The 26,353-nt window shown below is 39.8% G+C and overlaps 1 protein-coding gene across 2 annotated transcripts in view; it reads left to right on the forward strand.

Moving 5' to 3' along the window:
- Positions 1-3,761: 3,761 nt before the first annotated feature.
- The window catches only part of LOC121385238 (F-box/LRR-repeat protein 7-like), an 80,688-nt gene continuing 58,096 nt past the window's right edge, over positions 3,762-26,353 (forward strand). For both annotated transcript variants that reach the window (XR_005959514.1, XM_041515826.1), the window contains exon 1: positions 3,762-5,171. Coding sequence is in view for 1 of the 2 variants with exons in the window: in XM_041515826.1 (XP_041371760.1) it covers positions 5,033-5,171 (139 nt within the window). In the remaining variant the exon portion in view is untranslated. The remainder of the gene's footprint in view (positions 5,172-26,353) is intronic.

Below are 26,353 nucleotides of genomic sequence, written 5' to 3' on the forward strand. Positions count from 1 at the left end.
TGTCACCAGACAGTACAGTGTACCAACACAGTGTAGAGTTTACTATCGCCAGACCACCGTCTTGCGAACAGACAGTACAGTGTACCAATATAGAGTACAGTGTACCAATATAGAGTACAGTGTACTGTAGTCAGACCACCGTGTTACCAACAGACAGTACAGTGTACCAACACAGTGTAGAGTGTACTATCGCCAGACCACCGTCTTACGAACAGACAGTACAGTGTACCAATATAGAGTACAGTGTACTGTAGTCAGATCACCGTGTTACCAACACACAGTACAGTGTACCAACAGTGTAGAGTGTATTATCGCCAGACCACCGTCTTGCGAACAGACAGTACAGTGTACCAATATAGAGTACAGTGTACTGTAGTCAGACCACCGTGTTACCAACACACAGTACAGTGTACCAACACAGTGTAGAGTGTACTATCGCCAGACCACCGTCTTACGAACAGACAGTACAGTGTACCAATATAGAGTACAGTGTACTGTAGTCAGACCACCGTGTTACCAACACACAGTACAGTGTACCAACACAGTGTAGAGTGTACTATCGCCAGACCACCGTCTTGCGAACAGACAGTACAGTGTACCAATATAGAGTGCAGTGTACTGTAGTCAGACCACCGTGTTACCAACACAGAGGTGTACCAACAGAGTACAGTGTATCATCACAGAGTCCAGTGTCTCATCACCATCACACAGCCCAGTGTACTGTCACCAGACCATTGTTTTACCAACACAATACTGTGATCCAACATAGAATACACTGTACCAAGTCAGAGAACAGTGTACCGTCATCAGACCATCGTGCTACCAACACATAGTACAGTTTATCAACATATAGTACAGTGTACCAACATGGAGTATAAAGTACCAATACAGAGTACAGTGTAACACCATCAGACCACCGTGTTTCCAACGCAGAGGTGTATCAACATAGTACAGTGTACTAACATAGAGTGCAGTGTATCGTCATCAGAGATTATCAGTTTAATATCAACACAGTATAGTGATCCAACTGATCCAACACAAAGTACAGTATACCAACACACAGAACTGTACCGTCATCAGAACACCGTATTACCACAATACAGTGAACAGTGTTACCAACTAAATGTACAAGTATCTTGATTTAGATTCCCTGAGTACAGTTTAGTGTTATTAAATCACTGTATTACATTACCAATATACCGTACAGTGTACTATCTCTAGAGCACAGTACAGTGTACTCTTATCAGATCATCGTGTTTCCAACACAGAGTACAGTGTACTGTCGTTAGATCGCCAACACACAGTACAGTGTACTCTTATCAGATCATCGTGTTTCCAACACAGAGTACAGTGTACTGTTATCAGATCACCGTGTTTCCAACACAGAGTACAGTGTACGCACATTGATGACTTTCGTTTTACTAACCGTTGATTCAGAAGTGTAGTTTAGTTTTTGTAAATAATGGCAGGTTTCAGATTTTAACTGTTGTGTTTCTGTGAGGTCTTTAAACCTTATTCTTAAACGGTCTGTCAAAGCTAGTTTTGTTTCTGATGTATGATACGTTAACGAGCTATTGTCGACTAAATATACAGTGTACAGCCAGTAGGAATTTCGACCTATGTAAAACAGGTGAAAGAACATACCCTTGGATTGAGAAATCATCTTGCCAGACAGACAATTTCATTAAATGTTTTCGATTTCTTCGCTGGTTGTAAGTTACGGTGTTTTTCATCTCCAAATAGTGACACGATTTTTCAGTACATTGTTTCACCTTGAGTCATCTCAAAAAACTGGAAACAATTTAAATGCACAAACACGTGTTGGTGGAGTTAGCAGATTTCTAGAAAACTAATATTTGCTCAGTGAACACAAGTCTGGTTCAACGGCTTTTCTTCTAACACAGAGGTGACCTTATAAACTGCTGACTCGGCATATATTTCTTATCGAGTTCACAAAATGTTAATGGAAAAGGTATGAATATGCACATAATACTGACTGCATGGTAAATACAGAGTTTATGTCTTGTAGCCAATCTGTGACTTTACCAGAACTGAACTTGTCAGACATGTAGTCTACGAATGATTTTATACAGGCGGTTGTATCAGAAGGGTTGTGTTACAAAAAACAATGGCCACTTGTCTTATTATATCACGATCTTTCAATATCAGGAAATCAAACTATTTTACTTTCTTTTGTGTGGAGCATCAGGACTTCTAAAACACAATATAAAAACAGTTTCTGAACCCTGCTGGAGTATTAGCTTTTACCATCTTGAATTCTTTTAATGATATTTATTAATATTTTTATTGAAATGTGCAACAAGACAACCATTTCACACGTCAAAACGTGATTGCTAACGACTTACACAGCCAGTCCATTTGTTTGTGATTTGTGTTGGGTCTCAATAAATGACATGCTGTGATTTGTAATGTGAATTAGTGAATGGACATGCAGTAATTTGAATAGTGACTCGATGAATGGACAAACAGTGATTTGTACAGTGACTCAGTGAATGGACAAACAGTGATTTATATAGTTACTCTCAGTGAATGGACAAGGAGGGACTTGTACAGTGACTTTCAGTGAATGACAAGCAGTGACTTGTATAGTGACTTAGTGATAGGACAAGTAGTGACTTGTAGAGTGACTCTCAGTGATAGGACAATCATTGATTTGTATAGTGACTCGGTGAATGGACAAGTATTTAATTTGTACGGTGACTTTCAATTAACGACAAGCAGTGGTTTAAATAGTGAGTTTCGATGAATGGACAAACGGTGGTTTCTATAGTGATTTAGTGAATGGACAACGAGTGGTTTCTATGGTGAATTGGTGAATGGACAAGCTGCGATTTGTATAGTGACTCTTAGTGAATGGACAAGTACTGATTTGTATAGTGTCTCTCGGTGAATGGACGACGCAGACCGATTCCCCGTGAGAGTCTCTGGACACAAGTCAAGTGTCTGTGTATTATTATAACAACACGTCGCCCACCGCGTCTATTGTGCGACGGACTCCACCGCATCACGGCGCTCATAGCCCTCGCAGGCTACCTACTCATCCGCGACCGGCCATCCCTGCACGCTCCAACCTGTGTACATCGCGACACGTACTCAGTCAGGATACATCTCGGCGCACTGGAAACTGTGTACAGCAAGGCCTCGTGATCCGGCAGTCGGAATACGTCGTGTTTGTACACTCATTAGCGGCCACTGGGGGTGACAGCCACGCACGAGGTGTCGGGTGAAGTCTGTGTGAAGGATTGACCAGGTTTCGTGTGTCAGTTGTTGTTTTTTGTTGTTGTTGTTTCATTTGTGGGAGACCCGCAGCTTTTGTGTGTCGTGTGAATTTAAATATCAGGAAGATTTAATGGTTGTGGTCGTGGTGGGGTTTTTTTCTAACACGGATCTGATACCTGAAAGAGTATTCTGATGTTTCAGCAAAGTGTATATAGTTCAAGTGTTTGAAGGATTTGCAGATCGTTTGTTGTGAAAGTAATATAGGTTCGTCTTCAAATGCTGTTCTGCAAGATACCAGGTTTAAGAACTGTATATTCTGACACGGATAAGGTAAATGAAAGAGTTACCAGTTATTTCTGCACAGTTTATATAGTTTGAAAGATTTGCAGATCATCTGTTGTGAAGGTAATGCAAGTTCGTTATTAAATGCTGTTATGCTAGATGCATGGTTTAAGAACACCTTGAACTTTAAATTACAGAAAAAAGGTATATGCTTTTGATGATAAATAGTGCAGAAATTCTTGGTGTTTCTTGCTAGATGAATTTTTTATATAACAACACAAAACGATCAAGAATAGCCTGCCAGTGAAGTGTCGACCCAAACCCTTGTTCAAATACAACTTAAGAAAATTGGAACGTCCTGTTGGAATTAAAACTAACCAATACAACGCACCTGTGCGCTACACGTTGCAATCTATTCCGGTGGTAGTTTTGGGGTCATTATAAAGGGTAAACAAAACATCATGTGTTATCTTCGCTTCACGTTGAAGTGGTGCTTTGCTGTATGTCTTCTAGCATACTAGATAACGACACTGGTGGATTTATTATCAAACAGGCAGAATTTTTATCTCACAAAATAAACAGTTTTGTTGGCCTAACTGAATCTTCTCTACCTGTAACAAGATTGGATAACGGTGTTGCACCTTAATGCAGTGTTAAACAGTGAATGTGTGTGATTCTATTTGAATGATTTGAGACTTCCAAACCAGGGAAATGGTTTTACTTCTATACCTTTGATCTTACAGAATTCTGGGTTTTCTACTTACACAAAACCTCTAGGTGGTGAATGTATGTGATTCTGTTTGAATGATTTGAGTCTTCCAAACCTGGGAATCTTTTAGTACTTTCATGACCTTGGTTTTCGATCGTCAAAATACATAAACTCTGCAAGTTGTGGATGTGTGTGATTATAATTGAATCTACCAATCCAGGGCATCTTTAGTACATTCAAACGCTGACTGTACTGAACTGGTTCTTGACCGTGAAAATATATCAAATCTGCAAGTAACAGATATATGGATGTGCGCGGGCATGGTCTAAGAACAGTAATTAATCGAGTGAGAGATAACTCTGAAATAGCACAAATGTCGCTGACATTCCGGTACTACACGAGAGGATTGCATTAAATGAGTTTTTATGTTCATTGTAATAATTCAAATTGTTTGTGAGCATATCTAGATTCTGGAATCTGAAATCTGGAGGAACCGAATTCAACCCACTGACTGGTGATATCGGGTGTGTGTCGTCTGCGGTATAGTGATATCACAATAGAAAGGTGAATGTCGCAGATTGAAGACCATCACTTTCAGTGAGGATATAACTCTGATTTTAACCACTGAAACAGTTTTCTGGATTAACATGAGAAAAGGGTGATGATATTTCATGAAGTGTTGCAAAGGATCTAAAAGTTTCGAAAACTCACATTGTTGATTTTGCTTTCCTGCAAGGAACTAGATAGATTAATCGTTGACTTGGTGTTAATTGAGTGGAAGATAACTCTAAAATAGCACAGATGGCGCTGTCAGTCCGGTACTACACTAAGTCGGATACGGATTCAGCTCTGTACGTTTCGATCTCAGTGCCGACGGATGAAGAGTCTGGGGCAGAAACCGACAACACGTACGAATCCATCAAATCATGGGCTCTGTCAGGTGAGAGAAAAACTAAATTCAAGTCCAAGCTAAAACACGAAAAATATCCATAAAGAAAAATAGTTATTATATTAATTTTAAAAAAAAAGAATGATAGAGACACGTACAACTCGAGTTCTCGGTAAAACAAAATAATTAGCCACATCTAGTATCTGTGAAAGCATGAGCAGTCCCATGCGAGTGATAAACAAAACTCATGTATCCAATAAAACAAGGTAGGTAGTATAAGCATACGTGTTTATCGATAAATCTTAACGACAAACCCATTTCCTGTAATCCAAATCCGTATCTCTGGACAAGGCAGAGTCAAAAGGGTATATTGGCAAAGTCTAGCCCGAGTACTCTGACTGTAAGAGAGCTAGACGGACATTTAGATGGCTATGACGCTCTCGTCACATTTCTTGAGAGCGTCATAGCCATCCAAATGTCCGTCTAGCTCTCTTAGAGTTAGGAGCGAGACGTAGCCCAGTGGTAAAGCGTTCGCTTGATGTGCGGTCGGTCTGGGATCGATCCTCGTCGGTGGGCCCATTGGGCTATTTGTCGCTCCAGCTAGTACATCACGACTGGTATATCAAAGGCCGTGGTATGTATTATCCTGTCTGTGGGATGGTGCATATAAAAGATCCCCTGCTGCTAATCGAAAAGAGTAGCCCATGAAGTGGCGACAGTGGGTTTCCACTCTCAATATCTGTGTGGTCCTTAGCCATATGTTCGACGCCATATAACCGTAAATAAAATGTGCTGAGTGCGTCATTAAATAAAACATTTCCTTCCTTCCTCTTACAGTCAGAGTACTCGGGCTAGGCAAAGTCGTGATAGCTTCCATGACTCACGTGTCGGGCTAGGCAAGGTCGTGATAGCTTCCATGACTCACGTGTCGGGCTAGGCAAAGTCGTGATAGCTTCCATGACTCACGTGTCGGGCTAGGCAAGGTCGTGATAGCTTCCATGACTCACGTGTCGGGCTAGGCAAAGTCGTGATAGCTTCCATGACTCACGTGTCGGGCTAGGCAAAGTCGTGATAGCTTCCATGACTCACGTGTCGGGCTAGGCAAGGTCGTGATAGCTTCCATGACTCACGTGTCGGGCTAGGCAAGGTCGTGATAGCTTCCATGACTCACGTGTCGGGCTAGGCAAGGTCGTGATAGCTTCCATGACTCACGTGTCGGGCTAGGCAAAGTCGTGATAGCTTCCATGACTCACGTGTCTGTATAATATGTCATGTGAAAGACAAACAAATCTCATGAACTCAAGAAAACAAATAATTATTATTTAACACACATTAATTGGTATCTTCAACGCTGCAGACCTGTTACTATCGGCTGTTGAAGAATTCAGTGAAAGATGGGCGGAACGTACCCCAATATTAAAGCGCTCGTTTGATGCGCGGTCGGTTTGAGATCGATCCCCGTTTGTGGGCCCATTGGGCTATTTCTCGTACCAAAAAGTACACCACAACTGTTATATCAGAGTTTAAAAGGTGCTTGCCCTATCTACTACCATACCCGTCACTAATAATCGACTATTTTCGTAGCAAAGACCGTGGTATGTGCTATCCTGTCTTTGGGATAGTGCATATAAAAGATCACTTGCTACTAATGGGAATATGTAGCGGGTTTCGTTTGTAAGACTATATGTCAACATTGCCAAATAGTTGTCATCCAATAACCGACGATTAATAAATAAATGGGTTATAAATGTAAGTGGCTTTTTTCAAGCTGGGGAAGAGGAGCCTTTAGAAAAACAAAACAAAACAAAACAAACTTTAACTTTACTAACATACATCACACGATAACTTCAACATTGCAGACCTGTTACTGTCGTCTGCTGACGTATCCATTGAAAGAAGATCATTATTAGCATAAATCACTTAACTTCGACGGTGCAGACCTGCCATTAGCTTCTGTTCACAAAGTAAGTCTCGGTCACCTGGGTCTCGTAATGATAGCTGTTATATCCGCGGAGAATCAGATAAGATTTTCTCATAATAGTCTCTGGTTTGAAAACGTCTTACAGGGTGTATACCACCAAATCAAATACCATAAACGACAATAGTAAAACATGTGGCGGAAACTCCTACATGCATCGTATCAATCTACATATACATCACGGATATAAATTCACTGAAACATGTTTTATTGCTTTTTTAGGCCTTCTCTGTAATACATACATGTTATTTCTGCAATTGAAATATGAACAAATATAACTTACCCCTCATACTTAACGAAAATCAGACAAAGTGGGGTCAAACTGCTCATTTCAGAAATAACGGGTAGCGTCTATGACAACAAGTTCCGCACTAAAGTTATTACGTTATTTTTAGTAGGACCCAACACATGTTTCAAGCACAATGGTAGTTGGTACATTGACACCAATTCAAATTAAATTATACGAATTTACTGGCCAGATGAAACAAAACTGTATCACAACACACATTCTCACATTTATCACCAATGGCAGTACTGGTTGCCTCAAATGTGAGATGAAAAGTTGGGTTTACCTCGAACTTTGACCCAGCCGGATGTTATTTGATTTAGTACGACCTACAGATCCAGTTTGTTAAGATCACTTTAAACGTCGAATGTCGTGAGACTCGGTTTAGAAAGGGTACTTTTTCTCTCGGGTGATTTAAAGGATGATGGATGCACCCTAGCCCCTATTACCATCCCGTCGCTAACAACGGTTCTAAAATAGCAAGCATGACGAGATAATTATGCCCAGGACAGAAGAAAAACAAGTAGTTACCTTAGTACACAACTGTTGCGTATCGTTATAAAGAAATGTTAACTTCGTCATACAGAGTTTAAACTGAGATAAGTATTGAAAACCTAGATTATTTTATTAATACCATTTTACCTCCCTAGTTACCTACCCGTCCCTACCTTCCAGGCTCCTCAAACTATATTAATATGCAGCTGCCACCAATCCCGGGTCAGGTCACTGGCTATCCAGAGAAGGGACCCTGGACAGACATGCTTGAAACTCTAGTGGTTATATGAGCATGTAAAATATATTGGACTTGGACTTTGACCCAACAATCCCATCAACATTACTGACCGTTTCGATAGTATTGTATGATAGTTTCAGTATTTGTTTACTCGTGGATTGATTGGCTTTTGTTGTTGTTGTTGTTGTTGTTTTCTTTGTTGGGTTTTGGGGGGTTTGTTTGCGAGGGGTGGGGGTGGAGTAAAGGCTCCTCCACCCCAGCTTGAAAAAGCCACTTACATCTATAATACAACTATATCAGCATATTTAATCTAACAATGCCAGCTCCATCCATTGGTTTCCCTTTAGTCTTGTTTTCCACGCTTCATTTCCACTCTACTATCCATCAAGTGTTGGTTTGTGTTCGCTGACAATGTGCTTGAAGACAGGCATTCACCATCGTTCACGGTAGTTGCGTTTTCACCGTGAATCTTGACCACTGTTGATCACCTGGCGGATCAGTGTTCCGGAAATCACCGGTCGCTTTATTTCCTCGTTTAGACCGCTCATCCTGGTGGTATCTCACAGGGTTTGGTTTTTTTTTCTTTCTGTAAAGGTGTAGAGTTTCGCGTAGCGCTTCGACGAACATGACCACCCGTGAACCAGACAACAGAGGGGTCGGTGTGAAAAGAAAGACGTGCTTTCGCGTTAAATCGAATCACTTGCTTCAGAGGGCAAGATGTGGTTCGATGACAGAGTTCGCGCCAGATGACGTATAAGGAACTGGTATGTGCTGTCCTGCCTGGTGGGAAAGTGCATATAAAAGATTCCTAGCTGCTAATAAAAAAAAACCCCAGGAATTATCAAATAACGTCCTATAGCCGGTTAGGGGGCGGGACGTAGCCCAGTGGTAAAGCGTTCGCTTAATGCGCGGTCGGTCCAGGATCGATCCCCATCGATGGACCCATTGGGCTATTTCTCGTTCCAGCCAGTGCTCCACAACTGTGTGGTCCTTAACCATATGTCTGACGCCATATAACCGTAAATAAAATGTGTTGAGTGCGTCATAAAATAAAACATTTCCTTCCTTCCTATAGCCGGTTATTAATTAATTAATAAGTTTTAGTATTGTTTTGTGGGGGGGGGGGGTTCTAAATTTTAGTACGATTTATTGAAATAATTATTTACAATTTGATATTTTGAAATGACTATTTTTAATATTGTGTTGACATACCTCTTTGTAATGTTGTTAAAATAACTCCTTATAGTATTGTGTTGAGGTAACTCTTTATAATATTGTTAAAATACGTTAACTCTATAGTATTGTGTTGGAGTAACTCTTTATAATATTGTTAAAATAGGGTAACTCTTTAAAGTATTGTGTTGAAGTAACTCTTTATAATACTGTGTTGAAATAACCAATTATAGTATTGTGTTGAGATAACTCTTTATAGTATTGTTAAAATAGGGTAACTCTTTATAGTATTGTTTTGAAGTAACTCTTTATAATACTGTGTTGAAATAACTCATTATAGTATTATGTTCAAGTAAATCTTTATAGTAACAGTATTGTGCTGAAATAACTCTTTATAATATTGTGTTCAAATTACGCGCTATAGTATTGTGTTGAAATAACTTTATAGCGTGGTGTGTTTAAATACCGGTATGCATATAGTAACGTGCGTTGAAATAAATCCTTTAAGTATTTTGTAAGCTAAAATAGTCCCTGGACAAAGCTGAATATTCTTATTTATCCTGCAACCACCGTTTCTATTCACAGAATATGATGGCGGATAAAGCAAAGTCATATCCTGCTACTAACAGGTATGACTTTTGACGTCACTCATGTGACATCACACGTATAGCTACGTTAGAAAATCGCTCATTTTACCTCTAGGTCATCGTACAATGTGGCTGAAATAACACAAATAATAGCTTTTCCCCTTAATATTTATGGTCTGTAGGATAAAGATAATAACTAGTTAATGACGTCGGATATCTGCTTTATCCTGTTCATGCCGAATGAGAAATTCCCATGCTTACTTTCACAGGATAAAGCAGGGAGGGGCCTATCCGACGTCATTGACTAGTTATTCTTTATTTCTGTTTATACATTTGTGTTTACAATACAAAATATACCACACAGAGATATGCCAGTCACGTTTTACGATGTCTGCGTTTGACATAAAACGTGTATCAAACTAACACATAGATCCACGATCCAAACCGGCTGAATTTGCATCGGTTTTATCACCTTTACTATAATCTTTTTTATGGAAGAAACTCGACCAACACTGTCGGTAGTTGCCAATAAATCTGAAGGGGAAAAAAATCAGCGTAGCCTGCAAGAAAGAATTAAACTTAATCTGGCGGTCTTTTATTGACTGTCTGGCAACCGTCGGTAAGTTCACAACCCTGTTCTAAGTATTCGTTGACATGCGTTGGCAACACACACTAAACGCCAGGATATATAAGATGAAGTTTTCATTTGTACGTAATCCATATGCGTATCCGTATTCGTTTTCCACAATGAATAGAATGATCGGATACGCACACGCAACTTAATATGGCTGCAATTTTAACAATATCCGGGTGGCTTAAAAGTAATGGGGTTTTTTTCTTCTTTATCTAAAAGGTTATTACAGTTTACAACAGCAGCTACTGCCTTTTTAAATAGATCTCTTCTTATGTCATCATATCATAAAGTTAAAAAAAAGTAGTTTGTTTTATTTAACGACGCCACTAGAGCACATTGATTGTTTATCTTATCATCGGCTATTGGACGTCAAACATATGGTCATTCTGACACTGGGTTTTTTTTAGAGGAAACTCGCTGTCGCCACATAGGCTACTATTTTACGACAGGCAGCAAGGGATCTTTTATTTATGCTTCCCACAGGCAGGATAGCACAAACCATGGTCTTTGTTGAACCAGTTATGGATCGCTGGTCGGTGCAGGTGGTTTACACCTACCCAATGAGCCTTGCGGAGCACTCACTCAGGGTTTGGAGTCGGTATCTGGATTAAAAATCCCATGCCTCGACTGGGATCCGAACCCAGTACCTACCAGCCTGTAGACCGATGGCCTAACCCCGACGCCACCGAGGCCGGTCATATCATAAAGAGTACAGTGGATAAGAGCATATTCTTCCGACAGTTAAAACTGATTCTTTTGTGAATCTCCAAATTTTCATATCTACCCGTTTCTAATCGTAAAGGGACAGACCCTAGTTTTTAAACACTAAGGGGTTTTTGGGTGGGGTTTTTTTAACTAGACCCTAGTTTCAACCCGTACAAAATGGACACTAAGTTCGGTTAATTTACAAACCTGTGACAGATTTCGATACAACAGAGTGAAACAAGAGTCCGTGACGTTGAGATACCCTTAAAAACAGGAGTAAAATGCTATTACATAACCGTTAGTTCTCAGACGCACCTGCGTTTTTAAGAAAATGAAAAAAAAAAAGAAGCATTTTGTGGTATTAAAAACACCAGGATGACCAGAAACACTTCGTCTGTACCCAAATGGATAATCTAAACAATAAGATAAAAGTAATGTTTCATTTCAATGATCATAAACGGCTCTAATAGTGAAAAATATACCTTTGTGTTTAAAAACTAGGTTCTGTCCCTTTAAAGGCGCTTTAGCGAAATCTACTCAAAACATTTGCATATAAAGTGATTGACGCGGATTTACGCATTACGTATATTGATACGTATATACGAATACGCATGCAGATTACGGAAAACTGCACTATGTCCTATCACTGTTATACGTAGAACGTATTTGCTTCTTAAAGAAAAGAATTGTATGAATTGTTTCATTTTAAAATATTTTCCATATAGTTGTACGGGTATATAATATCTTCATTAGATTTGTTTATTGTACAAGATGCATTAGTGAAACTGCAACAGTCTGATTTTTCGAAAACTTATCTAGTTGTGTAGGCCTATGACAAGAATAGTTATACATGTATTGGAATAGAAGGATGACTGTCTTCTCTCTCTCTCTCTCTCTCTCTCTCTCTCTCTCTCTCTCTCTCTCTCTCTCTCTCTCTCTCTCTCTCTCTCTCTCTCTCTCTCTCCAAAAATGGTTTAAATAGGGGCGGGATGTAGCCCAGTGGTAAAGCGCTCGCTTGATGCGCGGTCGTTCTGAGATCGATCGCCGTCGGTGGGCCCATTGGGCTATTTCTCGTCACAGCCAGTGCACCACGACTGGTATATCAGAGACAGTGGTATGTGCTATTCTGTCTGGGGGATGGTGCATATAAAAGAGCCCTTGCTACTAATGGAAAAATATGGCTGGTTTCCTCTCTATAATTGTGTCAAAATGACCATATGTGTGCTCTAGTGGTTTTGTTAGAAAAAAGAAAAAAAAAGATAACAACAACTGTGTTGGGGTAGATAGACAGATGGATTAGTGAAAATCCAACTGTCATTTATTCACTTCTTATTTGAGGTTTTCGTCCATTTATGACAAAGATAAACGGAAAGTGTCACACTGGGATATCCGCTGGATTACCGTGTTTGGCTACAGTAAACATCATCTATACGGTTCACTGTTGTCAGTAAATCCGCCGGTAAACAGTGCACATGTCGCTGTCTACACAGGCGGGACGTAGCCCATGGGTAAAGTGCTCGCTTGGTGTGCGGTCGGTCTGGGATCGATCCACATCGGTGGGTCCAATGGTCCATTTCTCGTTCTAGCCAGTGCACCACGACTGAAATATCAAAGTCCGCTTGGTGCGCTGTCAGTCTAGGATCGATCCCCGTCGGTGGGTCTATACTGCCATTTCTCGTTCCAGCCAGTGTTCCACGACTGGTATATCAAAGACCGTGGTACGTGCTATCCTGCCTGTGAGAGGATGCATATAAAAGATGCCTTGCTCCTAATGAAAATAATGTAGCGGGTTTCCTCTAATAAGACTATACGTCAATATTACCAAATGTTTGACATCCAATAGACGACGATTCATAAATCAATGTGCTCAAGTGGTGTTGTTAAACAAAAATAAACTTTCTAACTGTCTACTGACCACGTAACCAATGGAAACTAAAACCACTTGATGTTGGCTTAGCCAGGGCGAGCTTCTGCGACACATCGGTGTTCATTATAAATGTAAACAATTTCTACCTGCTCAGGACTCGCGATGCTCTTTGATCTGACCGCCCAACTCGCCAACTTTGAGTTTTCAATATTTGTATCTCAACTCCTCTCTGTGTGTCGATCATGCAGTAACAAAATGAATTGAGCCATCCGGATTTAGGCTGTGTTTGACAACACGTGTTTTGTGCTAATTTGTTGAAACCATGTTTTCGCGCTAGTGTTCTGGTAGAGATTTGTGTTTACTGTTGTTCAGGGCTGAAACAAGATACGTTTGTATTTTCTGATGTTTCGCATTCAGTGTATTCATAATGTGGATCAAAGAGCCATAGTCTCCAGATTATGGCCGCCACATATAACAAGTTCCTCCTAAATAAAAGGCCTTCATCGTGAGAGTTACAGATATTCTTTTTAAAGCTGCAACTCTTATGTAGTTCCCAGTGTGGGCTTCTTATAAATATTAAAATGACCAGAAACACATTGAATATACAGACACTGATATTCTAAACAAGAAAATATATTTTAATATGTAAGTTTAATCGTAGAAATATTTTATTTTTCGGAAACATCTTACAATGCAGCAAACTCAGGAATGTCCCTTTAATTAGAGTAGACTATACATATTAAAGTTCTTACCGTCCGGCGCCATTTTCGATATACAATGTATTTGGACTATATTAACTAAAAAAACTTTATTTTGTTTAACGACACCACTAGAGTACATTCATATTTAATCATTAAGTATTTGAAAGTAGAGACCACTAGTAATGTCAGTGTGATAACCCGAGGGATGGACATTTCATGGAATGGAGGGTCCTAGTAAAGTGGATTCGGGCGCATGCTCCCCCGAGAAAATTTAATATTTTAGGTTGTCAAATTCGGCATTTCCAGCCGACTAAGCACAATAACAATGAAATATTGGGGAAAGCAGCCGCCCCTTCCGTTCCACGGCCTCTGATGAACTCAGTTGAACTTTGTCAAATGAAATGAAAACACCATATTCAATTTATTTATATATCCTAAAACTGAATTACCGGTTTCTGCACATAACAAAGTTGCGTGAAGAAATTGGGCTAGAATATACAGGATAATAAACGAGTTACAGTTATTATCAAATTTATGTCCAGAGTGAAATGATTTTCAATTGTCACGAGCTTTAGCGAGTGATAAGTGAAAATGATTTCACGAGGGACATAAATTTGATAATAACTGGTACCGAGTTTGTTATTCTATTTATTACCCCAGCTATTTGGGGGGTTTTAAAAGCCTTTATTTTCGATATAGCCTACATCGGCTACACGTCCATGTATATAGAAACGACGTAAACTACTTTACTGTTCTGGGTATTGCTTTAACTTTGTATTTTATTCACGGTTCACGGATAATTTTCAAACCCAAAGTTCTATATATTCTGTAAAAAAAAAATATATATATATATATATATATTTAAGTATTGTCTGTTATTTCTTTTACGTTCATCGGGGTATGAACCAAAAAAATCATCCACAGTGTGAATCGGCGAAGCCGTTCTCATATAAGTTTGTGGATGATGGGGTTTTTTTCATACCCAGATGAACGTAAAAGAAATAACAGACAATACTTATAATTAAATTTGAACCATACATGCTAATAATAACACTAAAACGTCATACTTTATTTTGAATTATTTTTTATCCATAAACAATAATGCTCATTAAGACAACTTGCCCATATAAAATGACGTCATCACATATGACGTTCCCTGACAACGTAATTTTTACGTTCATCGAAAAATGAACAAACTCTCGTTGCTACGTCTTGACCAATGGGATGACGTTAGGTTGTAATGAATGTAACAGAAATTTAATTATAATGAATTGCATTAAACTACCATTTTATTACACGTTTAACACTGAAACCAGAAAGACGTAAACGCAAACCCGTTAAACTACATGACGTCATTGTGTGCCCTTTCCAAATCGTGATGACGTCATATTTAGTACCAACAAGGTGATTGGTTTGTTGGCATAAAATCGTCCAATAGTAGTGTACGTTAAACCAATGCATGATAATTTCTTAGTGATTTTTATTTTCCACGTTATGAGTGCCTGCTGGGGTAATAATAATTTTTATATTATACATTTTGATATAATTAAATTTATGTTACATTCATTACAACGTAACGTCATCCCATTGGTCCAGACGTAGCAACGGGAGTTTGTTCATTTTTCGATGAATGTAAACATTACGTTGTCAGGGAACGTCATATGTGATGACGTCATTTTATATGGGCAAGTTGTCTTAATGAGCATTATTGTTTATGGATAAAAAATAATTCAAAATAAAGTATGACGTTTTAGTGTTATTATTAGCATGTATGATTCAAATTTAATTATAAGTATTGTCTGTTATTTCGCCGCTTCACACAGTTTGTGGATGATTTTTTTTGTTCAACCCCGATGAACGTAAAAGAAATAACAGACAATCCTTAAATAAATGAAATGAAATGTCTTGACTGTTAAGTCTCTGGTTTCGTGTCCTAAATTTTGACAGGTAAAGCAAACGAGTTTAATGTTAACAGAAACGAAACGGGTTCTTTCATTTACTTTTAATTTAAAGGTTTATTTTTAGATTATGTAAACTCGCGGCAAGGAAATAAAATACTTTGAAAAATATCAGCCGCTGCGTTCGGTTTGCTTTCTGAAATGTCACATTAGAAAAAAGCGTGTGTTTGTCGGTTTTGAGAGTAAATTATGTTCTTTGAGCGTGCACGTTAATTGTCGTGTTCACTGTGTGTAATCTAGGATCAGACTATCAACTGCCAGCACAAAGTTGGCCAAATTTCTGCTGTCACAACTTCTACGACTGTCCAGTTGCTAGTCTGGGCGCTCTTACAGTTCGATTCTCGTCGTATAACCAGTTAGTTGTTAATCTGAGTGCACCCGTCTAAGTCGGAATTTGGGGGACATTACAACGCTACCGTCGAGTTGGCCAACTTTCTGCTGGCAGTTGGTAGTTTGAGACTAGCATAACGCAGATTAATATTTGAACAGTGATATCTGTGGTTTATCTAACAAAAAACAAACCTTTTTTATTATCAAAGCATTTTACTTTAAATTGGAGACAATATGTCGAGGATTTTTAGAAGAAAAAAAACCCACTATATAGTTTTAAATTCTGTAACAAAATGAAAACGTTTTTATTAATCCCCTGCATGTCTAAATGGAGGGTCTAGGCTATAGGTTTAGTATCCATCCTCTGTCTGTCTGTCTGTCTGTCTGTCCGTCTTTCTGTCCGTTCCACATATAGTTTTCCGGACTTTGTTTTACAATGCCTCAAAATATTGAGCTGAACTTTTGTATATAGCTTTATTATAAACTACTACAGATCACGTTTGACTTTCATGGTGATTGCGAACCCATCTTTATATCCTGTGGCTTAACCACGACACCACCGCGGCCGAAGTTCTTGCCGTGGTATGCACTGTCCTGTCTGTGCGATTAAATTAAAAATTAATTAAAAACAGTAGCCCATGAAGTGGCGACAGCGTGTTTCCTCTCTCAATATATGTGTGGTCTTTAACCATATTATGTCCGACGCCATATAACCGTAAATAAAATGTGTTGAGTACGTCGTTAAATAAAACATATTCTTCCTTCTTGCCCATTATTTGTATTTTCAGTTATAGCAATCTTTGCGTACAAAACGTTGTGTCAGGTAGTGTTTACGATGACAATTCAGTATGCATTATTAGTAGATTGTATCTCCGTGACCAGTTTCAGACCATTCTAACTGCTAAGAAATTCGACACTGTGGTGTTTTCGTCCTATTCCACTGGCTGCCGGTGTGAAACTGGCATATCTATATAAGTAGCGTGTAAACACGTGTTAATATGTAGACGCGGACAATAGACTCGAGTTCACGGTGTGGGTCAGTGGACTCGGCGCCTATTCCAGGTACAATACGGTTGATCAGATAACGAACATGCATTGTGAAATGAATCTAAACGACGGTGTCTGTTTCATCAATCTGTATCCACTTGGATGACCGTCAACAAACAGCTTCCATTGCTGCCCTGTATCCACGTGGATGACCGTCAACAAACAGCTTCCATTGCTGCCCTGTATCCACGTGGATGACCGTCAACAAACAGCTTCCATTGCTGCCCTGTATCCACGTGGATGACCGTCAACAAACAGCTTCCATTGCTGCCCTGTATGGATTGTATAATGCCTGTTCTTATATCTAAACGTTTTTTTGTTTTATGACACCACTAGAGCACATCGATTCAGCTGTGGTACACTTGTTGGAACGAAACAGCCAGTGCACCACGACTGGTATATCAAAGGCCGTGGTATGTGCAGTCCTGTCTGTGGGATGGTGCATATAAAATGTCCCTTGTTGCTAATCGGAAAGAGTAGCCCATGAAGTGGCGACAACGGGTTTCCTCTCTCAATATATGTGTGGTCCTTAACCATATGTCTGACGCCATATAACCGTAATTAAAATGTGTTGAGTGCGTCTTAAATAAAAAAAAATGGTTGGAACGAGGAAAAAACAATCAGTTGAATGGATCCACCGAGGTGGTTCATTCCTGCGACGCAAGCACCTCAAGCGAGCATTGAACCGACTGCGCTAAATCCCGCCTCTATATCATGCTTACTGAAGTGTGAATTCAGGCGCTGATCCAGTGCGAGAGTGTTAGGGGTGTATACTCTTCCTCTTACATTTAAGGGTGTATATTACCAAAATCAAATCCCATAGACGACAATAGTAACATATGTGGCTAAAACTCCTACATGCAGCGTACCAATCGACATAAACGCCAAGGATATAAATACTACCACCCCTCACCCTTAAAATGAATCAGGAAAACACGGGGGGTCAAGCTGCTCATTTTAGAGATAACGGATAGCGTCTATGACTACCCTAGTTCCGCACAAAATTCTAGTACTTTTTTTTACACAGGTACCCCATACATGTTTCAAGCACAAGGCTACTTGACATAGTGGTACTAGATGAAATAAAATTTAATAAATGTTTTGCCCAGATAAAACTATTTTTGTTTTACAACCAACACACTCACATTTATCTCCATTCACAGGACGTGTGGTGTTCAGTTCTCTATCAAACGTTCGCTGCACCTCGAACTTTGACCCAGCCGGAAGTTATTTGGTTTAGTACTACCTTAAAGTGTCCCAAACACAGTGTTTAATGTAAGAATAATAATGAAGTCATTTCGTTTTCGTGGGAAAGATGTAGTATATTGGTCGGCTTTATGGAGGCAGGCTACCTCTATAAAAGCTTATTAGCGTTCTTAGGCGCGAGATGTAACCCAGTGGTAAAGCGCTCGCGTGTCGTCATTCAAGTGAACACGTGAACTACGCATGGAATATTTTGTATTACACATAATATGTTCATTAAAATATATATTTATTGCACGGTCAGAATGTTCTTTATTACCACAGTAATATAATGGAAATTAAATTGTTTTAATGTTATGTGAGTTAGGACTGGGAATGGGGATGCATGGGAGGAGATGTAATATAACTGTTGGTTGGGCTATACCAATTAAAATCCCATAGGCGACCATGTTAACGTTTGTGTTTAAAATCACTATATGCAATGTATCAACCAAACTATGACCCATAAATATCAGTACTGCAACCCCTACCTCAAAGTACTAAGTATTAACTGCAGAAAATGGTACCTTTCATGGCTCATTTTCGGTATAACCAGATGTTTTTACAACACCCCTAGTTTCGCACAAAATTTGAGTACTTTTTTTTACAGGTACCCCCATACATGTTCCAAGCACAAGGCTACTTGACACAGTGGTACTAGATGAAATAAAATTGCATACATTTTTAACCCAGATGAAACTGTTTTTTTTACAACCAACGCACTCACATTTATCACCAATCACAGGACTTGTGGTGTTAACTTCTCTATCAAAGGTTCGGTGCACCTCGAACTTTGACCCAGCCGGAAATTATTTGGTTTAGTGCTACCTGTTATGCATGACGGGACGTAGTCCAGTGGTAAAGCGTTTGCTTCATGCGCGGTCGGTCTAGATCGATTACCGTTGGAGGGCCCTGTGGGCTATTTCTTGTTCCAGCCAGTGTACCATGACTGGTATATCAAAGATCATGGTATGTGCTATCCTTTCAGTGGGGTGATGCATGTTAAAGACCCCTTGCTACTAATGTAAAAATGTAGCGAGTTTTCTGTCCAAGACTATATGTCAGAATTACCAAATCTTTGACATCTAATAGCCGATGATTAATAAATCAATGTGCTCTAGTGGTGTCGTTGTGCTCTAGAGCGACCGCATAACAAAGTGTGTTCGTTTTGTTTGACGACACCACTAGAGCACATTGATTAATTAATCATCGCCTATTGGATGTCAAAGATTTGGTCATTCTGATTCGCTACATTTTTCCTAATGCAGCTGTCACGGGGATTCTATAATACCCGTAACTGAATGAAACACACGATTATCCAAATATCTCTCCTAACTGTATATCTATTAGATCTCTCTGTAACGGGCAGTTATACCCGCGTGGTTCGTCTAGGTATGATCAGAGATAAGATCTTATATGTATATGTAATATAGCACGTTTAGTTCACTAGAAAACACAACAAAAACACAATACACTTTGGAATCTGTATTAACCTACGCTGACAAATGTACTGCCGCAGTAGTTAATTAACAACAACAAATAATAACAACCCAGAACTGATCACTTAATTAGTTGATCTGTAGGTATCTAGTTTACACCATATTCTAATCACTTCACCGTGACACAACACCCACACGTGTGATAATTGAGAAACGCTCCCAGGGGAACTTAATTAATAAAGGAATTACAACTCTATTCCTAACTGGTTAATTTTTAATTAACCCTTAACTACTCATTCAGTAACGTGTGATAATTGAGAAACGCTGCCAGGGGAACTTAATTAATAAAGGAATTACAACTCTATTCCTAACTGGTTAATTTTTAATTAACCCTTAACTACTCATTCAGTAACCTTGTAACACAGAATTAATACTGGTACCTATCACAATAAAGACAATAACCTACAGTTTACCTAGGTCCTCTAGGATGACTGGCTAAGCTTTAATAATTATTTAGACAGTGAGCCTACAGTTTACTGCGTCAGATGACCGGCAGCACCGTCTAAGTAAGATTGGTATAATACGGTATTAAAATATTTAAAGTCACATCAATCACATCAAGGTTATACACAGAGCAGAAATAATATATAATTACCACGTCCGGACTGAACTTATATATTTCGTTCAGTAGACGACGTCCGTTTCCCCTGCAGCTTTCCTATGTTTCTCCCTGATATCTCTAAAACCCTAGCTATTTATCATAAAACCGAATATCGCCTGGGGGTACATCGCGGCACCGAATACCTACAAGTGATATTTCCACAGCGACCAAGACGGGAATTTTCCTTAGACACCTAGTTCGCCAGCAATACCCCGAACGTACCGAACTAGCGGAGGTATTACGTAACTACTGGCCACATGGCCTCCGCACCTGGGCTGGGTGTGTATTAGGCACAGCTCGACCACGATCGCGCGGAGGTATTACGTAACAAAGTGCCCACCTGGGCTTAAGTGCATATTGGAACTGCACACGGCCCTCTAAAACAATTAATATCACCACAGGCGAAAAGAAATAAGAGCATGTTCCGTCACAGCAGCAAAGGATTTTGTATATGCACTTTCTCTCAGACAGGAAAGCACATACCACGGCCTTTGACCAGTTGTCCTGCACTGGTTGGAACGAGAAAACACCCAATCAGCTTAATGGATCCACCGAGGTGGTTCGATCCCGCGACGCAAGCACCTCAAGCGAGCACTCGACCGACTGAGCTAACTCCCTCCCCGACCGCATAACAAGAAAGCGCTTTACCACTGAGCTATGTTCCGCCCCTAGACCCTTGGGCCAGTATTTTGTAATTTTTAGGTTTACGAACAAGAACTTTTGTGCACAAAGGTAGGAGGAAGGGGGGGTGGGTGGGGGGGGAACCCAAAAAACCTGTTTCGGGTGTATCAGTAGGGGTGAATATTTTTTTTTTTTTTTTTTTTTAATATGGCTACTTTGATAGATGTGGATTCTTTGTAACAAAATAAGATTGACAAGGCACCTCTAAGCTCCCACATTTCCTGTGGGAAAATAGACACTACTGATGCTTTTCATGTGAGAGAAGCAAGAGTGCTACAGAGCGAATCGGACCGAAAGAGAGCGACCGAAGACGAATTAACAATTCGTGTCTACAACGGTGTATTTATTGACGAAATAAGTGTTATTTCTCACTGTTACCTTACGAAATGCGCCACAATAGACTAGAATGGTAACTTTTTTTTCTTTAGAGCTATTTGTGGAAGTCGGCGGCAAGAAAATAAAAAATAAAAGTGAAAAATACTCTCTTTTTTTTTTCTTTTTTTTTGGAGCACAATTTACGTCGGTGGGTTCGTAAACCGAATAATAAAAAAAAACTGGCCTTGATGACGGCTCTGTGTTCAGTAGTTGCATCAGGCTAGATTACTAAATGCTGCGAGAACACCTGGTTGATAATACTCTCAGCCATCAGCAGCAGAGAGTGTTTCGTATGCACTTTAGTATAGGCAGGACAGCACATACCATGGCCGTTAATATAATCAATGAGTTCTATTGGTGCTGTTAAATAAAATAAAAAACATTTAACTTTGTTCTTTGGATGACTGTAGGTCCTTTCTGATCCCATCTCTAGAAATACCAATATTTCCATATACTTACATTTTTATGACACCCAATAGCCGATGGGATCGATCCCCGTCGGTGGGCCCATTGGGCTATTTCATGTTCCAGCCAGTGCACCACGACTGGTATATCAAAGACCGTGGTATGTGCTATCCTGTCTGTGGGATGGTGAAAATAAAAGATCCCTTGCTGCTAATCGAAAAGAGCAGCCCATGAAGTGGCGATAGCGGGCTTCCTCTCTCAATATCTGTGTGGTCCTTAACCATATGTCTGAAGCCATATAACCGTAAATAAAATGTGTTGAGTGTGTCGTTAAGTAAAACATTTCCTTCCTTCCCAGTAGCAAATGTGTATTTTCGTGCTGGGGTGTCGTTAAACATTCATTCATTCAGTTGCCGCTGAGAAATCGGCAATGATTGGATGAGGGGAAAGATCATTTGGCGCAGTTGAGCAACAGGTGGTCTGGCTAGTAATAATTCCTCATTATCGGGATCAATATGACAACTGTAGTTCATTTACCAATCATCTGTGGTCGTGTGTCTAGCATCATACATTGCAGAAATCATTATCAGCTACACGCAAGGGGAGGGTGTGGGATGTTTATAGGGTGGGGATGCATCTACACTAACGGATGCCTACAGTATTATAAACAGAGGCGGCTCTAAATTTTGCGATAGTTATAATTTTATTATATATTAATTTTCACCCCCCTCCAAATCTCCCCCAAAGTCCCCTTGGCATTCCGCCTCATGTCATTGGCCCTCCCCCCTAAATGGATTTTCTGGATCCGCCACTGATAAAGTACATTACTATGCATTATAGGGCCTATATAAAGACAATCTTCTCAAGAAATAATCGCTGATAGAATTATTACATATTTCGCACTAAAAGTAATTAAATTCAGTGTAGTCACCCGTTAAACAATGGATTTTTGGCCCACTTTCGTGTTCAAGGGGTGCATATCCCCACGAACCCGTCCCCTTGATCGGCACCTGCACACACACACACACACACACACACACAGAGAAACACACACACATACGCACACAGAAACACACACACACATACGCACACGCACACGTGCACAGAGATAGACAGAGAGAACAAAACAGAGACACAGAGACAGACAGACGAGAGAGAGAGAGACAGACAGAGACAGACAGACAAGAGAGAGACAGACAGAGAAGAGAGACAGACAAACAGACGATTGGCGAACCTTTGTTTGACACCGAATATTATAGCCGGCTTTTTTTTCTGCGCGGTCGTCAAACATTCATGTATCGGCGACCACTCAGTCTGATTGGCGTTTTGTCGTTTTCATTGTTTCGTGTTCATAGCTAGTTCAATAACAGATAGAAAAACATAAAACCGGCACATTTTCAAAGTAGTGTGTCTGTAACACATTAGTTTGCAAATGTGAATTTTTAAATGTTGGTGACATTTACCATGTCAGTTTGATCATTTCGTATTTATTACTACCACTGACATACCTCTAAAGCTTTCCATTTTTGTTACGAAACACTGTGGTGTAATTGTTTTCATTCTTTAATTTATTGTATCAATTCACTCATTTATTCTTTTATTCATTCATTATTCACCCTCCCATTCATTAATTAACTTCGTCATCCGCCATTTTGACGTACTATAACAACAAAACTTCCGCAGAATAATGTCTTGTATACCGCTAACTTAGTCGGTGCTACTCAGAATTTCATCCATAGAATTTCTTTGCAATGCACGTTATCATAATTATATATATATATATTATAATTTAATTTAATATTAAATTTCTGCACACATTTAAAAAATAATCATTATTATGTCCCTCACTCATTCTTAGGGGCAGAACACAGCCCAGTGGTAAAACATTTGCCTGCTGTGCGATCGGTTTGGGATCGATGCCCGTTGTTGGGCACATTAGGCTGTTTCTCGTTCCGGTCAGTACTCCACAACTGGTGTAACAAAGGCCGTGGTATGTACTATCCTCTCTGTTGGATAAAATGTATGTAAAAGATCCCTTGCTGCTAATTAATCGAAAAAGAATAGCTCATTGAGTGGTGGCAGCGGGTTTCCTCTCTAATTATCTGTTCTTAACCATATGTCTGACGCCATATAAAGTTTGTTTTGTTTAACGACACCACTAGAGCATTAATTAATCATCGGCTATTAGATGTCAAACATTTGGTTATTTTGACATATAGTCTTAGAGAGAAGACACGCTACATTTTTCCAATCTTTTATATGCACCATATCACAGACAGGATAGCACATACCACGGCATTAGATATACCAGTCGCGGTGCACTTGCTGGAACGAGAAATAGCCCAGTGGCATTACCGACGGCTAATGCCATATAACCATAATTACAATGTGTTGTGTGCGCCGTTAAAAAGGCCACTTTTTTCTTTCTTTCTTTCTCACTTGGGGGCGGGGCGTGGACCAGTGTTAAAGCGCACGCGTGATGCGCGGTCGGTATAGGATCGATCCCCGTCAGTGGGACCATTATGCTGTTTCTCGTTACAACCAGTGTATCACGACTGGTTTATCAAATGCCGTGGTATGTGATATGTGCTCTAATGGTGTCGTTAAACAAAATAAACCTTAACTTTTTTATGTTAGGGAGACGCCCACATTGTTGGGGAGCAACCATACTGTCTAAGAGTTGTGTTATGGGACAACAGGAAAAATAAGGGTGGTGGTGGGGGAGATAAGTGACAGGCGGAGTAAGAATTCTAGTGAAAAAAGGTTATGGATAACGTTTTAATACGGGAGTTGAATAAGGGAGATAACTCGTATCATATTAACAAGCGTTTTTAGCATTATTATTCTTCCCCAACTATCTTAAAATTTCCATTCTCATTTGATCAGTATGATTTATATAGGTGAGTGAGTGAGTGAGAGACAGTGAGTTAGAGGGGGGAGACGGACATACAGACATAGACAGCGAGAGAGAGAGAGAGAGAGAGAGAGAGAGAGAGAGAGAGAGGCAGAGAGAGAGGCAGAGAGAGAGGGGGGATGAAAGAGAGAGACAGAATGAAAGAGAGAAAGAAAGAGAGAGGGGGAGGGAGGGAGGAAGGGGAATACACAAGTAGACTACGCTTTTCGGAAAGCAGCTTGATATCTTTAATATTCGGCATTTTTTCACGATCTTTGTTTACCTTTGGGACAGCAAGGGATCTTTTTTATGTGCACTTTTACACAGACAGGACAGCACATACCACGGCATTTGACCATTTGTGGTGCATTGGTTGGAACGAGAAAAAAACCAATCAGTTGATTGAATGCACCGAGATGGTTCGATCCTGTGACACAAGCGCATTAGGCGAGAGTTCAACTGACCGAGCTAAACCTCGCCCCTGTACTCATGAATGAAAGAAAGAAAGAAATGTTTTATTTAACGACGCACTCAACACATTTTATTTACGGTTATATGGCGTCAGACATATGGTTATGGACCACACAGATTTTGAGAGAAGAAACCCGCTGTCGCCACTACATGGGCTACTCTTTCCGATTAGCAGCAAGGGATCTTTTATTTGTATTCCCACAGGCAGGATAGCACAAGCCATGGCCTTTGTTGAACCAGTTATGGATCACTGGTCGGTGCAAGTGGTATACACCTACCCATTGAGCCTTATGGAGCACTCACTCAGGGTTTGGAGTCGGTATCTGGATTACAAATCCCATGCCTCGACTGGGGTCCGAACCAGTACCTACCAGCCTGTAGACCGATGGCCTAACCACGACGCCACCGAGGCCGATTCTGTACTCATGAATGCAAATTAAAATTTTATATATTTAGAATATACTTGAATTTCTTAAAACGTATTTCTAAACAGGACATGAGAAAAACAAGTAATACGTTTAATTGAGTTTGTATAACTGATTCATTTCATTTTATTTCACTTATTTCCGTGCATATATCCAATTAGGGTTCAAGCACGCTATCATAGGCACACCTGAGCTATCTGGGCTGTTTGTTGAGGACAGTGGGTTAATTGTTAGTTGGTTAGTGAGAGAGAAGATGGTGTAGTGATCGTACACCTACCCATTGAGTCATAATTAAGAACTCGCTCTGGGTTGGAGCCGGCACCGGGCTGCGAACACCATACCTACCAGCCTGTAGTCCGATGGCTTAACCACTGCGCCACCGAGGCCGGTGTATAATTGATCTGTTCTGATAGGCAATGTATAGCCCAAACTGTCTCTATAAAGGTCAGAGTTATTGAGTGTTTTGTAACAATCTTACATATGTAATGGAAATAACAACAAAAAATTGGGTTGTGTTGGTAGTTCCAATATATTGTGATCGATCCAAAGCAAATTAATAAACAAACAAATAAACTAATTAACTAACAAATAAATAAATAAATAAATAAATTGAGCTTTGTAAAGGAATTACTCGCACTCTAA

The sequence above is a fragment of the Gigantopelta aegis genome, chromosome 11 (genome assembly GCF_016097555.1).
Source record: "Gigantopelta aegis isolate Gae_Host chromosome 11, Gae_host_genome, whole genome shotgun sequence".
In the NCBI taxonomy this organism is placed as follows: Eukaryota; Metazoa; Mollusca; class Gastropoda; order Neomphalida; family Peltospiridae; genus Gigantopelta; species Gigantopelta aegis.